Here is a 13,450-nt window from a genome sequence, read left to right as displayed (position 1 = left end):
GATAAATGAATATGCTCTCTCCCGCAAAGAGAACTCACACGACATAGTTGATGGCACCAAAGGTGTTGGTCAGCAAGCGCATGTGTTGTACGTTGGCTAGCAGAACATCAGGGTCCTTTGATTTAACATAATCTGAGAAGGTAAATTCTGTTTTGGAATTTGTGGAAAATTGAACAGCAGCAAACTAGAAAGAGAAGAAAGAACACACAGTTATGTAACCCTCCTCTCTTGGCTTCTCCCATCTCTACTTCTTTAGGCAGGACCTGGGCACCCCAACTCTTCTGAGATTTTTGGGTTTTTTTGTTTTTTGTTCTTTTGAGACAGGGTCTCAACTATGCAGTTCAGGCTGGCCTTGAGCTCATTTTGTAGCCCAGGCTGGTCTCAAACTCACAAAGATCCTTCTGCCTCAGCCTCCCGAGTGCTAGGATTACAGGCTGAGATTACAGGCATGCGCCACCATGCCCGGCTGAGAGGAAGGTTTAAAATTTTTTTTAAACCTTCTAGAATGTCAACACATGACTTAGGAGCACCCCACAAGCTCATGTGATCCAAAGAAGCTAAGGGAACCAATCTACAGAGAAACCAAGGAAGAGGGAAGCAAAAGTACAAAAACAAATAGAAAATAAAACTATGAGAATGCTACAGGCTTCCTATTCCCTGGTTCTTGTCCTTTCCAGAAGTCTAGTTAGAGCTGCACCCATAGCCACACCAGGCCTACAGCACGCTACATTTTCCTTGCATGACTTATACCAGTTCGGGTAGACATCCACTGCCTGCAACCGAGGATCCCGACCAGCACATTTACCTGGTAAGAAGAATTGCTGAGCTTCCTCATCACATCCTTCATGAAGTCCACAATTTTCTGAAACTCATCTTGCTGCAAGCTCATGGAGCCATCAAACAGAAACACCAGGTCCACGTTGCCCTTTATACACTCTGTGGAGGCCAGACACACGGGGGCCTGGGATGCCTCCAGCTCCGGCCTCCCCGTGCGCGTTCCCAGGCAGGGGCAGCTCCTCAGAGGTATTTTCCCCACCGGGACTCCAGCTCCTTACCCTGATAACCAGGACGCCCTCGAAGCACAGGTCCCCCCAGATTCTGGGGGAACAGGTAACACAGGCCACTCAGATAGGTGTTCTGGTCACATGTCCGAGACAGTCCAGCGTCGCAGGCCTGAAGGAAGAAAAGGAAAAAAAGACTATTTTTATTTATGTATTTATTTATTTTGGTGGTACTAGGGCTAAAACCCAGGGATACTGTACCACTGTGCTATATCTCCAGCTGGTCCCACCCCCCAGCCCCACTAGGAATTAAACCCAGGGAGTGAGTTTTATCTTCAGCCCTTTTATTATTTTGTATTTTGAGATAGGGTCTTAGTGAGTTGGTAAATTTCCCAGGCTGGGCTCAAATTTGCAACCCTCCTGCCTCAGCCTCTCAAAGTGCTGGGATTACAGTTGTACACCACCGTACTTAGCTCCTTTTTATTTTTTTCAGACAGGATCTTACTGACTTGAATTTGAGATACTCCTGTGTCAGCTTCCTGAGCAGCTTGGACTACAGGTACGTGTCACTGTGCTGAGATGTTGTATGTTTTAGTTATAAGATTCTTTAGAATCCTGTCCTCCTCTCTCACTCCTACATCCAAGTGGTTCAAAGCAAGGTAAAAAAAAAAAAAAAAGAAGAACCAGAGGGAAAGCCAGGCATTGTGGCGCACGCCTGTAATCCCAGCACTCGGGAGGCTGAGGCAGGAGGGTTGTTTTGAGTTCAAGACCAGCCTGGGCTACAAAGTGAGCTCAAGGCCAGCCTGAACTGCATAGCGAGACTCTGTCTCAAAAAGAAAAAAAAAAAAACCAGAGGGAAAAGGGGTAGATAGGTCGGGAAATAATAGGATGAAGGCCTCAGTGCGCTTTCTGGCAAATCCTGACTAGAAAGAGTTAAACCCTTTCTAGAGGGACGAACAAGAGGAAGAAGGAACAGGTAAGCAGCATGGCTCTGCCAAGCTCCAGTGGAAATTTGCAGCCCCTCCCACGGGGCAGTAAAGCACGAAGGAGACGGGATGGGGGAGGGGCTGCATAACAGAAAAGTTCACTTAATATACTGGATCTCTCTCTCTCTTTCTTTCTCTTTCTCTTTCACTTTCACTTTCACTCTCCCACTATGTTTTCCTTATGTAAAGCCTTTTCACAAATCCGTAATTTCAGAGAGGGCCTGACAGGACAAAGAAAACCAAATAAAGCTCACCTAGAAATTAGCATATAGGTGATGGAGGGTTCTAGGGCCTGCAATAGCCAATCAGGTTGCAATGCACTCTGGGGAGAAAGTCTTTCTGCCACACTAATAAAAAGGACTGAGATGAGGGACCTTTGGGTCTTCCATTTTTCTGGAGCCCCCACCCTGATTTACCAGGGTAGCTATCTCCTCCTTTTACCCTTTTCCAATAAAGCATCCAACAGGGCCGGGGATGTAGCTCGGTGGCACAGCGCCTGCCCAGTAAGCGTGAGGTCATGAGTTCGATTCCCAGTACCAAATACATAAATAAAGTGTCCAAAAAAAATGTCTTCCTGCTGGGCGTGGTGGCACTCGCCTGTAATCCCAGCACTCAGGAGGCTGAGGCAGGAGGATCATTCTGGGTTCAAGGCCAGCCTGCGCTACAAAGTGAGCTCAAGGCTAGTGTGAACTACAAAGCGAGACCCTGCCTCAAAAAGACAAACAAAAAACAGGAAAGGGCAATGGACTAGAAATCAATTGAGAATTTGACTGAAATCCTGGCTTTACCAATTTGTAACTGTGACTATACACAAAATTCTTACCAAAATGCTTCCACCTGTGGGGTCTGTGGCCAAGGTCATTCCCAAGTACTTGGAGGTATAGTTGAAACCTGTAAGCACCAGAAGATTGGTCTGGAGGAATTTAGACAACCCAAGAGAGCTGGGGCCAGCTCTGATTTCTGTGAGAGCCCAGCTCCTCCCCACCCGCTCCCAGCCACTCACCACTCAGGCTGACTGGCAGGCAGGCTCCCTTGTGGAACTCACACCGATAGAGGGTTCCTATGCTGTTCCCCTCACCTGGAGCTCCTACGACAACCCTGATGAGAAATCTCACCTGAGACGGAGTTGCCCAGGTTGTTACCCACCACTGCAGCTTATGGTAGGGCCTCAGATTCCTCACCAAGTAACTTTTTTTTTTTTTTTTTTTTTGCAACAGGGTCTCACTGTGTAGTTCAAACTGGCCTTAAGTTCACTATGTAGCCCAGGCTGGTCTCAAACTTTCAGGGATCCTCCTGCCTCAGCTTCCTGAGTGCTGGGATTACAGGCGTCACCATACCCAGCCCCACCTCGTATTTTAAAGCAATGCATCTCCTACTTTTGGGGAGATTCTTCAACTCCCACATTTTCTCTTCCTGACTCCTAGAGAAACAATTCTCTATATGCCAGACTTCTAGAAAGTTAACAGGTCCGGCCATTTACAGTTTAGAAAGCATGAGGCTGAAGGAACGCTCTGCCAGCGGTCACATCGTGGATGCATTCATGCAGTCTTCAAATCAGAAGCCATTTACGGCTCACCTACTCAGAGCTAGGCCATGGTATGTCCTAGGAGGAGGGAAGGGACAAAATCTCGGCCATCAGGGAGCTCACAGTGTGGCCAGGGAAAATCAAGAACCTAAGGTGTGATGCAAAGTGGTTTTTTTATTTTTTATTTTTTATTTATTTGTCTTCGAGACAGGGTCTCACTGTGCAGTTCAGGCTGGCCTTGAGCTCACAATGATCCTCCTGCCTCAGCCTCCCGAGTGCTGGGGATTACAGGTGTGCACCACCACGCTCAGCGCAAAGTGTTTTGGGGCTGTGCTCTTTCCCATCAGGCACTTACGTGAGGCCTTATCGACTGCCCCACCCCAGCATTTCACAGCCTACGTCCTGTTGCTCGAACATTCCCGCCAACCGTCTGCTCCAGGCAGAGGTCCGCCCTGCTCCCTGACGGGGCCTCCGGGAGCCGGGCGAGTTGCCGGGAGAGCGCCGGGCGGGCGGGCGCGGCCTCGCGCATCTGCTGGGCAGGACTGGGGCTGGGCGGCGGCTCACCCGTTTCCGACCTGCAGCACGCGGTACCCAAAGTGCCTCCCGGCCGGCGGGAAGGAGAAGTTCCGCGCCTCCTTCACGTCCAGGTTGTAGCTGGAGGCCGACTCTGCGGAGGGCGAGAGCCGTCAGCTGCTTCTGCTTCCGGGTGGGGACCCTGCTGAGACCCCGACGCCCCGTGCCATGCTTGGCACACCTGGCCCTCGCTGGCTGGTGCCAGCCCCCGGCGGGGACGCGCACTGCCCGGCTGCCCAGGCGAAGCTGGAGCTGTGCCCGACTCCCCGAGCAGGGCCCTCCGCGTGCGCGCCGCGCTCCCTGCCGCCCCGGGCTCGGGCAGCTCCTTCCTGAGCACCGGGCCGCGCAGCTTCCCTTTCGGCCTCTCGGCGGCGGGAAGGGAAAGTCAGCAGCGGCCCAGGAGAAAGGCGCGGACAGAGGGGCCCAGAGGTGCCGGCGGCCGGGTGTCCCGGCAGGAGCCCAGGTGGGGTGCCCGGAGCAGGCTGCGTCGTGTCACACACCCACCTCTCCTGTGGCCGTGGGGCCCAGCCCCCCGGACTTCGCGTGCACAGCCCAGGGGACGCGAGGACTCACTGCACGTTAAACCTCCCTGTTCCCCTCCAAGGACCCCTCTCTCCCTGAGCTGAACCCTTAGGTCTCAGATCCCCCGACCCGCTTCCCATCCCAGCCTGGCCAGCCTCCGAAACCTGCAGACCGTCCTTTCCGGCCCTGCTGTTGTTGCAGGCATCTGCCTTGGCGCATAGCATCCTGGGGTATCAGGGATGCCAATGCCATCATCTGCCTTAAATTTTAAGAAGCCCCCCCCCCCCCCGCCACACAAACACACACACTAGTGTACTTTCCCTTCTCTGACTTTACCTCCACCCTTTTTTTTTTTTGCAACAGGGTCTCGCTATGCTGTTCAGACTGGTCTTTGGTTTTTTTTTCCCGGTTCCGGGAATCGAACTCATGACCTTGTGCTTGCCAGGCAGGCACTGTGACGCTGAGCTAAATCCCCAGCCCCCCAGACTGGTCTTGAGCTCACTTTGTAGCCCAGGCTGGTCTCGAACTCTCAACTATCCTCCTGCCTCAGCCTCCCGAGTGATGGGGTTACAGGCGTGAGCTACTTCGTCCGGCACTGCCACCGCACTTTGCCTGTAGGGTGGGCTCTGGCTTTCTTTCTGTTTTGTTTCCCACTTCTCCCTTCAGGGTTTTGGGACCCCCACATCACCTATGGCCAGTCCCACCTTGCCTCCAGCTTCACAAAACCCTGCAGTTTCCCTGGTCACAAACATATGTCCTTCCCCGCCCACCCTCAAACCCTGGCCTCTTTGCTTACCGAAGAGAAAGTTTGCGGACAGCAGAAGCAGCCTCATCATGGTGATGAGGGAATTCTTCATCTTGCCCTCACAGGAGGGACCCGTGGACGCAAGCTCGGCCTCACAGGGCCCTTTGGGGCCGCTGACAAACCAGACAGGGTGGAAGAGGGAAATGACAGTGCCCAGGGGCCTCTTGCAGTGGAACTTTCTCACAGAGCCGCCTGGCTGATGACACTGGGTGGGAGGAGGGGACAGAGGAGTGTGCCTGTAGGGGTTGTGAAACCGCAGGGGTTCGGAGAGGAAGTATAAGCAGGTTAGAGACACTTCCTGTGCCCGCTTACATTTTCACATCATCCAAGAGCAGACGGCTGGTGGTGAGATGAGTGCTTGTGTTCGGGGCCGGCTTTATCATGGGCCTTACCAGCTCCCCAACTGAGAAAAGACGCTTTAGAGCCCAGCAGCGGTTTCATCAAGACAGTGGTGGTACAACCTCAGTGGAATGTTACGTAGCCATAAAAAAGAATGGAGGGGGACGGAGGACTTCCGGCGCACAGGGAGCCTCGGGCAGGGAGCGCCAGTCTTCCGGCTGGCTAGCTTCCTGCCTGCTGGCTCCCTGAGGGTGGGCCCCTAGCGCACGGGGAGCCTCGGGTGGGGAGCGCCGGTCTTTTGGGGTCTTCGGACCGGCGACTCATTCCCGACCTCGTCGTTCCCCGGACGGAGGACTTCCGGCGCACAGGGAGCCTCGGGCAGGGAGCGCCAGTCTTCCGGCTGGCTAGCTTCCTGCCTGCTGGCTCCCTGAGGGTGGGCCATGCGGCGGCGAGCGCTATTGCGCGCCGGCCCTTAGGCCGGCCGCCACCGCCGCCGCTCAATTGAGATCTATCATGACACAGAGAAACAGTGACACAATTGGCCCACCATGCACCGACAACAGTTGCCCACCCACGGATGTGTGTGAATCATTGAAACTTTGAACAACCCCTGGGAATGCATGCCATACAACGGGCCACTCTTGCTCCTGCCATTGGGAACCAGAAAGGTCCAGAGTCAGCGGAGGAGCAGCTGCTGAACAAGGACTCAGAGAACATGAGAATGCAGAGCAAGCCCACGGAGTCAGAGGTCCTGTGGACTGAGGTCCTCAGAGCCGCTCGGAAGCTGTAAACCAGGAGGACCTTGCACAATACTTGCAGAGACTCATTGGAAGCCATTCTTCCCCTGACAGTACAGAGGATATAGAAATGACCAAGAAGCAGTGGGGCATGGTGGCGCACACCTATGATCTCAGCACTGGGGAAGCTGAGGCAGGAGGATCGCCATGAGTTCATGGCCAGCCTGGGCTACATAGTGAGCTCAAGGCCAGCCTGAACTGCATAGTGAGATCCTGTCTCAAACCACCCCTCAAAAAAGAGATGACCAAAAAGCACACGGAAAGATGCTCACCATCACTAGTTTTTAAACAAATGCAAAGCAAAGCCACAATGAGATACCACTGCACACCTGCCAAGACCGCTAGAATTTTTAAAAAGGAAAGAAAGACAATAAGCATTAGTGAGGATGAAGAGAAGAAAGCTGGAGCCCTGGCACACTGCTAGTAGGTGTGTGAGACCATACTGACGCTATGGAAAAGCTAAGTGAAAGGAACCAGGCATAAGGTCACACATTGTATAATTTCATTTAAATAAAGTACCCAGAATAGGTCAGTCTACAGAGACAGAAAGTAGATTAGTGGGTGCCTAGGATGTGGGGAACCTGGAAAGGGGGAGGAGATGGTTGGTAATGGGTATAGGATTTTTTTTTTTTTGTGGAGGGAGTTGAGACAGGGCCTCACCATGCAGTTCAGGGTGGCCTTGAACTTGTGGCAATCCAGCTTCAGCCTCCCAAATGCTGGTGTGTGCACCACAGTGCCCGGCTAAGATATCTTTTCAAAGTGATAAAATGTTCTGGAATTAGTGGTGATGACTGTACAATTTCATGAATATGTTAAAAACCGCTCAACTGAGCCAGGCATAGTGGTGCATGCCTGTAATCTCAGCACTCGGGGAGGCTGAGGCAGGAGGATCCTTGCAAGTTTGAGACCAGCCTGGGCTACAAAGTGAGCTCAAGTTCAGCCTGAACTGCATAGCGGGACCTTGTGTCGAAAAAAAAAAAACAACCCACTCAACTGTATACTTTGTACTGGGGACCAGAGGATGTGAAAATAATATTTTACTCTGTTGGGGACCAGGCTATGTGATTGGGGTCCCATGGCTCCTGGCTTTGAGGCCAATGTGATTTGCTTTAGGAACAAAGAAGCATGTGGAAGGCCACGTGCTTCCCGGCTGTGCAGAGAAAGTCCCTAAGCACAGCGTTCCTAAGGCAAGATGGCATCTGCTGAGGACAATCTCAGAAATGCAGGCGTATCGATATGGAGAAAGGCTTCTTCTCCATTAAACCGTTCCCCATTTACCGCAGTTGCTGTTGCATGGGCAGTAGTACGCTACCCATCCTCTGTGCTCTTCGCTTGCTAATAAAAGTGGGTCAAGTGCAGAGATAGCTGTGCCGTCCACTGGAGGCAGGTCCCCTTCCTCCTGGTCCTCTTGTCCCTTGAAATTCATGCTTTGTTGTTCTTTATTCCCTGCTGATCCCACCACACGTATCTGAGGGTCTGATCAGTCCCCCGCAGCTTTGCAGTGGAGTTTTATGATATGTGCGTTGTAGCACATGCCTGTAAGCCAGCATTCTGAATCTGGAGGCTCCCAAGTTGGAGCTCACCCTGGACAATTTAGGGAACTCTGTAGGGATCCGTTGGGTTGTTGCTGTACCCCGGGAAGGAACAGCAGTAAGAATGAGGAAAAAATTAGACAAGATGTAGACAAAAAGCTGGGATCAGGTGGAGGTCCTCTCTCTCCCTTCGTGGAGAAGGGGAACTCCCCAAGAACAGTAGAGCGTTTATTTATACCAAGAGGTTGGTTAATTTTTGTCTCGCTGTCCAGCAATCAGTTAACAAGTTACAACGGCTTGTTTACGTGTTTCGTGTGTGTGTGTGTGTGTGTGTGTGTGTGTGTGTGTGCGCGTGCGTGCGCGCTTTTTTTCCGGTACCGGGAATCGAACTCACAACCTTGCACTTGCCAGGCAGGCTCTGTGCTGCCGAGCTAAATCCCCAGCCCCGTTGTTTGCGTGTTTCAAGGAGCTCCCGTGTTCTCTGGCTGGCTTTGTCCTGCACATGTAATTACTTTCCAGCTTCCGCGGCTCCCTACAGAACTCTATCTCAAAAATCTAAAAAAGGCTGGGCCCGCCCACAGTGACCCACGTCTGCAGTCCCAGCACTTGGGAGGCTGAGGCAGGTGGATCACCACCGGTAGCCGAGGCCAACCTGGACTGCATAGTAAATTCAAGGCCATCCTGAACTACATAGCAAGACCCTGTCTCAAAACAAACCAAGCAAAAACAAATAAAGGGCTGGGGAATGTAGCTCAGTGCAAAGTGGAGGCATCTGAATGCTGTCATCCTACGCTGACCAGAGACTACTTTGAGCCTTTTCCATCCTGCTACGTGCTCACACCTGCTAAAGATGTTTAATCATGGTTAATAAGGCCCAGTGGGCACCACTGCACCCCGCGATTCCCATCACATCCCTCAGCCCTGCTCCTGACAGGCAGCCACCACTCCCTGCGCTTTGTCAGCCTGTCCCTGGCGGGGAGCCCCGGCTCCTTGCCACTGAACTCTCCCTTCCGAAAGTCCCGTTTTGACCTTTCCCTTTTCTCCTTAATGCTCATTATATATATATATATATATATTTTTAAAAATATATTATTTATTTATTTACTGTCTGTTTGAGACAGGGTCTTGCTATGCAGTACAGGCTGGCCTTGAGCTCACTTTGTAGCCCAGGCTGACCTTGAACTCACAATGATCCTCCTGCCTCAGCCTCCCATGTGCTGGGATTACTGGCGTGCACCACCACACCCGGTACTAGTGCTCCTTATAGAGACCCCTTCCCAGTCCTTGTCAGGTCCAGGAAGTTTATATTTGTAATCCCATGGAAAAGTTATTGGAATTCTAGTGAGTTAATTCCAATCTACCCATGGCAAGAATAAAGACACCAAGGCATGTTTGTAGTTATGGGGAGCCAATGGGCCCTAAGTCCAGCCACAATGATGGCCATTCAGAACAAAGGCGTCGACCCAGGGCTGAATCCAAGTTTTATTAATTTGGGAAGAAGGGAGTGGCGGCCAGACATGGTGGCACACGCCTGTAATCCCAGCACTCGGGAGGCTGAGGCAGGAGAATCGTTGCGAGGTCAAGATCAGCCTGGGCTACAAAGTGAGCTCAAGGCCAGCCTGAACTGCATAGTGAGCCCCTGTCTCAAAAAGAGAAAAATAAAATAAAATAAAATAAAAAGGGAGTGGCTTGAGGATGAGTGACTGAGAGTGGCGGGAAGTAGGTGAGTGCTGTGAGCTGGGCTAGGCAGGAGGCCCGAAATCACCTCTGCAGCGTGCAGAGAGAAGGATCTGCAGAAGGAGTCATCTGCATGCCGCAACAGAGATAGTATCTAATGTTTTGGGATCCGTGCTTCAGCTCTGATGTGTAATCTCTATCTCAAGGCTCAACCCCAGCCAAGCACGTGGAGCACTGGCTCTTCATCCTGCCAAGGGAACAACGGGTGTACGGTGTGTGTGTGTGTGTGTGTGTGTGTGTGTGTGTGTGTCCGGGGAAACACGCCGGCCTACCGTCAGCACCTGGCCGGACTGATTTGCATTACTTACAGCCAATGGAAGGGATGAGGAAAAGTCCCAGCCAGCTCTGTACACATCAACACATGGACATAGGGCCAGGCTCAGCCAAAATGGAGACCATTGCTCCTCCTTCAAGGAGAGTCGCCCAGGTGGTCCTCCACAGCCCATGACGCTATGAAAGACCTTATAGTCTGTACAAGAGTTACGAGTCTCATCTACGTGCTAGGGTGGTCCCTCTCAGGTTTGTTCTGAAATAATTGCAGTTATTTTTGCACAATAGGGTTTATATATTTCTATGTCTTTTTTTTTTTTTTTTTTTTTTCAGTACTGGAGATTGAACCAGGGCCTTTACACTGAGCTACAGCCTCCAGCCAGAGATGGTGGCACACACCTATAATCTCAGCACTCGGGAGGCTGAAGCAGGAGGATTGCCACAAGTTTGAGGCCAGCCTGGGCTACATAGTGAGTTCAAAGCCAGTTTGAACTATCTAGGGAGACCCAAAAAAAGAAAAATCTGAGGAGAGGTAGAGGCAGCCCCGCCCCCACAGCTCACGCACCCCGCACGCCGTGGAGATGGCATGGTGTGGATGCCAGCAAGGCTAGCCACTCGTGACCCTGAGCTGCAGAACGAGCTCCACTGGGCCCGCTGCAGTCACAGGAGGGGCAGGTAGTGAGTGCATGGAGCAGAGCCTTGAGGCCGCCTGGGCACTGATTCTTGGGGTCCCACGGGTGCCCTGGGCCCCTCCCTGAAACTGTTCTAACACAACGCCCCGGGACTCGGGGAACGTGATTGGAGTGACAGCCTCAGAGATCTCCACAGCGCCGTCTGAGCCTCCCATGTCTTTTTTTTTTCCCACTCCCCTAAACCAGTTTCTCTTTCCTTTTGAAGTTTCTTCCCGTTTCACAACATCTGTTGTTCATGTTGGATCACATTACTCTCTCAGCTTCTCACACTCGGGAGACAAGACGATTTTCTTTTTGAGACAGGATCTCACTACGTAGTTCAGGCTGTCCTTGAACTCACTATGTAGCCCAGGCTGGCCTCGAACACTCGCAGCAAACCTCCTGCCTCAGCCTCTCGAGCGCCGGGGTTACAGGCATGTGCCATCATGCCCAGAGCCTCCCATGTCTTGATGAATAGCATCTGGCTTCCTTCTAGATACACTAACCTGCTGTACAAACATCTTTTAGGGGTTCCCGAACATGCAATTTCATTCTTAATGTGGCCAAGCCGAAGATTTTCTAAATCTTTTCAGCTCTGCTTCTCCCTAATTTTTTCTGAGATTGAACCCAGCTTCCCCTCTAGTTAGGTTACAGTCCCGTGCTACCATGCCCAACTTCCCTTTTAATTATAAAAATATCTTTAGTTCACTTCTTACTCTTAACATTTTGCTAGAAAGAAACCATGTTCTGCCTTCAGTACCCTGTTAGAGATTCGTCCCCAAATGTCCATTTTGTTGTTCTTTTTTTTTTTTTTTTTTTTTTTTTTTTTTTTTTTTTTTTTTTGGTTTTTCTCCGGTACCGGGAACCAAACTCACGACCTTGCGCTTGCCAGGCAGGCGCTTTTGCCACTGAGCTAAATCCCCAGCCCCCATTTTGTTGTTCTTAAATTCTGTCCTCCACAGAACTCTCGGATACAAACACAATTCCGCACAGTTATTTGGCACTTTATTACAAGAATGACCTCTGGTTTCCAGCAACATCCTCACTCACTTTCTTCTTCTTCTTCTTTTTTTTTGGTCTTTTTGAGACAGGGTCTCCCTACGCAGTTCAGGCTGGCTTTGAGCTCACTTTGTAGCCCAGGCTAGTCTCAAACTCGCAATGATCCTCCTGCCTCAGCCTCCCGAATGCAGGGATTGTAGGTGTGCACACCATGCCTGGCTTCTGCCTTAGTTTGTTCAGGCTGTTATTACCAGATGTCTTCGACTGGTAATTTATGTGTAATAGAAACATCTTTCTGACAGGTTTGGAAGCTATAAAGTCCAACATCAAACACAGCTCCACAGTATTTGGTGTCTGCTCTCCCTCTGCCTCTGGTATCGCCCCTTTTCACTGCACCCTCCATGGTGGGCAAGCAAATGGACAAACTCAAACTCTCATTAGGGCACTAATCTCATCTATCAAGGTAGAGCCCACATAGCCTTATCACCTTCCAAAGGCCTCACCTCTTTTTTAATCCTGTTTTTATCTTCCCGTGGTGCTGGATTCAACTTGGGGCCTCGTGCATGCCCCACCACTTGTTGGGGCTACTTGCCCCAGCACTGAGCTATAGCCCCTCAGCACAGGCCCCGCCTCCTGAGACCATCACCCAGGGTTTAAAGTCCAACATTAAAGTTTTGGAGAGGCACATACATTTGAATCACAGCAAATACTTTTTTTTCCCCCGAGAAATAGAAACCAGGCGTGGCGGCACACACCTACAATCCCATCTCTCAGGAGGCTGAGGCAGGAGGATCATTGCAAGTTCGAGGCCAGCCTGGGCTACAAAGTGAGCTCAAGACCACCCTGCACTGCATAGTGAGACTCTGTCTCAAAAAGCCAAAAAAAAAAAAAAAAGAGAAATAGAAGGCTGAGGAAGGTACAAGATTCAAGTAAGCCACAAAGATTGTAAGAAGTCAGGGGTTTGTATGGGAAAGGGAATTCCCCTAAAAAGTTGAGCTGCAGTATCTTAGCCTGGGAAAGTCCTGAGGGGGCAACTCACCCCACCCCCAGTTCTTCCATACTCACACTAGTCACCAGAGCTGTTTTTTTGGTTGTTTTTTTTTTTTTTTTCCGGTATCAGGAATCGAACTCATGACCTCACAATTACCAGGCAGGCACTGTGCCACTGAGCTAAATCCCCAGCCCCCACTATCTGTCTTTACCACTCAGACTGTCCCTTCTTGCGGCCTCTGATCTGTTAGTCAACTGATCTCTTTGAACTTCTATTTATGTGTTTAGGTCCTTTTGAGACTGGATCTCGCTATGCACATGGTTCAGGCTGGCCTTGAGCTCACTTTGTAGCCCAGGCTGATCTCAGACTCGCAGCGATACTCCTGCCTCAGCCACCCGAGTGCTGGGATCACAGGCTCGCGCCACCATGCCCGGCGTGGTTTGAATTTCTAACAGCTCTCACCGCAGCCATTGGCACTGCAGCCTTTTCTTAGCTCAGTCTTCTCCTTCACAGCTCCTGCCAAATTAACCTCGAGAAACCTGAGCATGGATCTCTTATGCTTCAAAACAACTGATGAAGCCGAGCATGGCGGCACATGCCTGTAATCCAAGCACTCGGGAGGCTGAGGCAGGAGGATTGGGAGGCCGAGGCAGGAGGATCATTGCGAGTTCAAGGCCAGCCTGGGCTACAAAGTGAGCTCAA

The 13,450-nt window shown here is 51.2% G+C and overlaps 1 protein-coding gene across 1 annotated transcript in view; it reads right to left on the bottom strand.

The window, feature by feature from the left end:
- Itgal (integrin, alpha L (antigen CD11A (p180), lymphocyte function-associated antigen 1; alpha polypeptide)) overlaps positions 1–5,642 on the bottom strand; it is a gene marked incomplete in the record, with an annotated part of 37,608 nt that extends 31,966 nt beyond the window's left edge. Inside the window, 7 exon segments of the mRNA XM_013504854.1 lie at positions 39–184; positions 806–936; positions 1,056–1,173; positions 2,811–2,878; positions 2,991–3,085; positions 4,077–4,179; positions 5,404–5,642. Of these exon segments, the coding sequence (XP_013360308.1) occupies positions 39–184; positions 806–936; positions 1,056–1,173; positions 2,811–2,878; positions 2,991–3,085; positions 4,077–4,179; positions 5,404–5,464 (722 nt within the window).
- Between the last annotated feature and the right edge of the window lie 7,808 nt (positions 5,643–13,450).

The sequence above is a fragment of the Chinchilla lanigera genome, unplaced genomic scaffold (genome assembly GCF_000276665.1).
Source record: "Chinchilla lanigera isolate Chin_1 unplaced genomic scaffold, ChiLan1.0 scaffold00092, whole genome shotgun sequence".
NCBI lineage: Eukaryota > Metazoa > Chordata > Mammalia > Rodentia > Chinchillidae > Chinchilla > Chinchilla lanigera.
The sequence above is the reverse complement of the archived record's forward strand: the minus strand, read 5'-3'. Positions and strand labels throughout refer to the sequence as shown.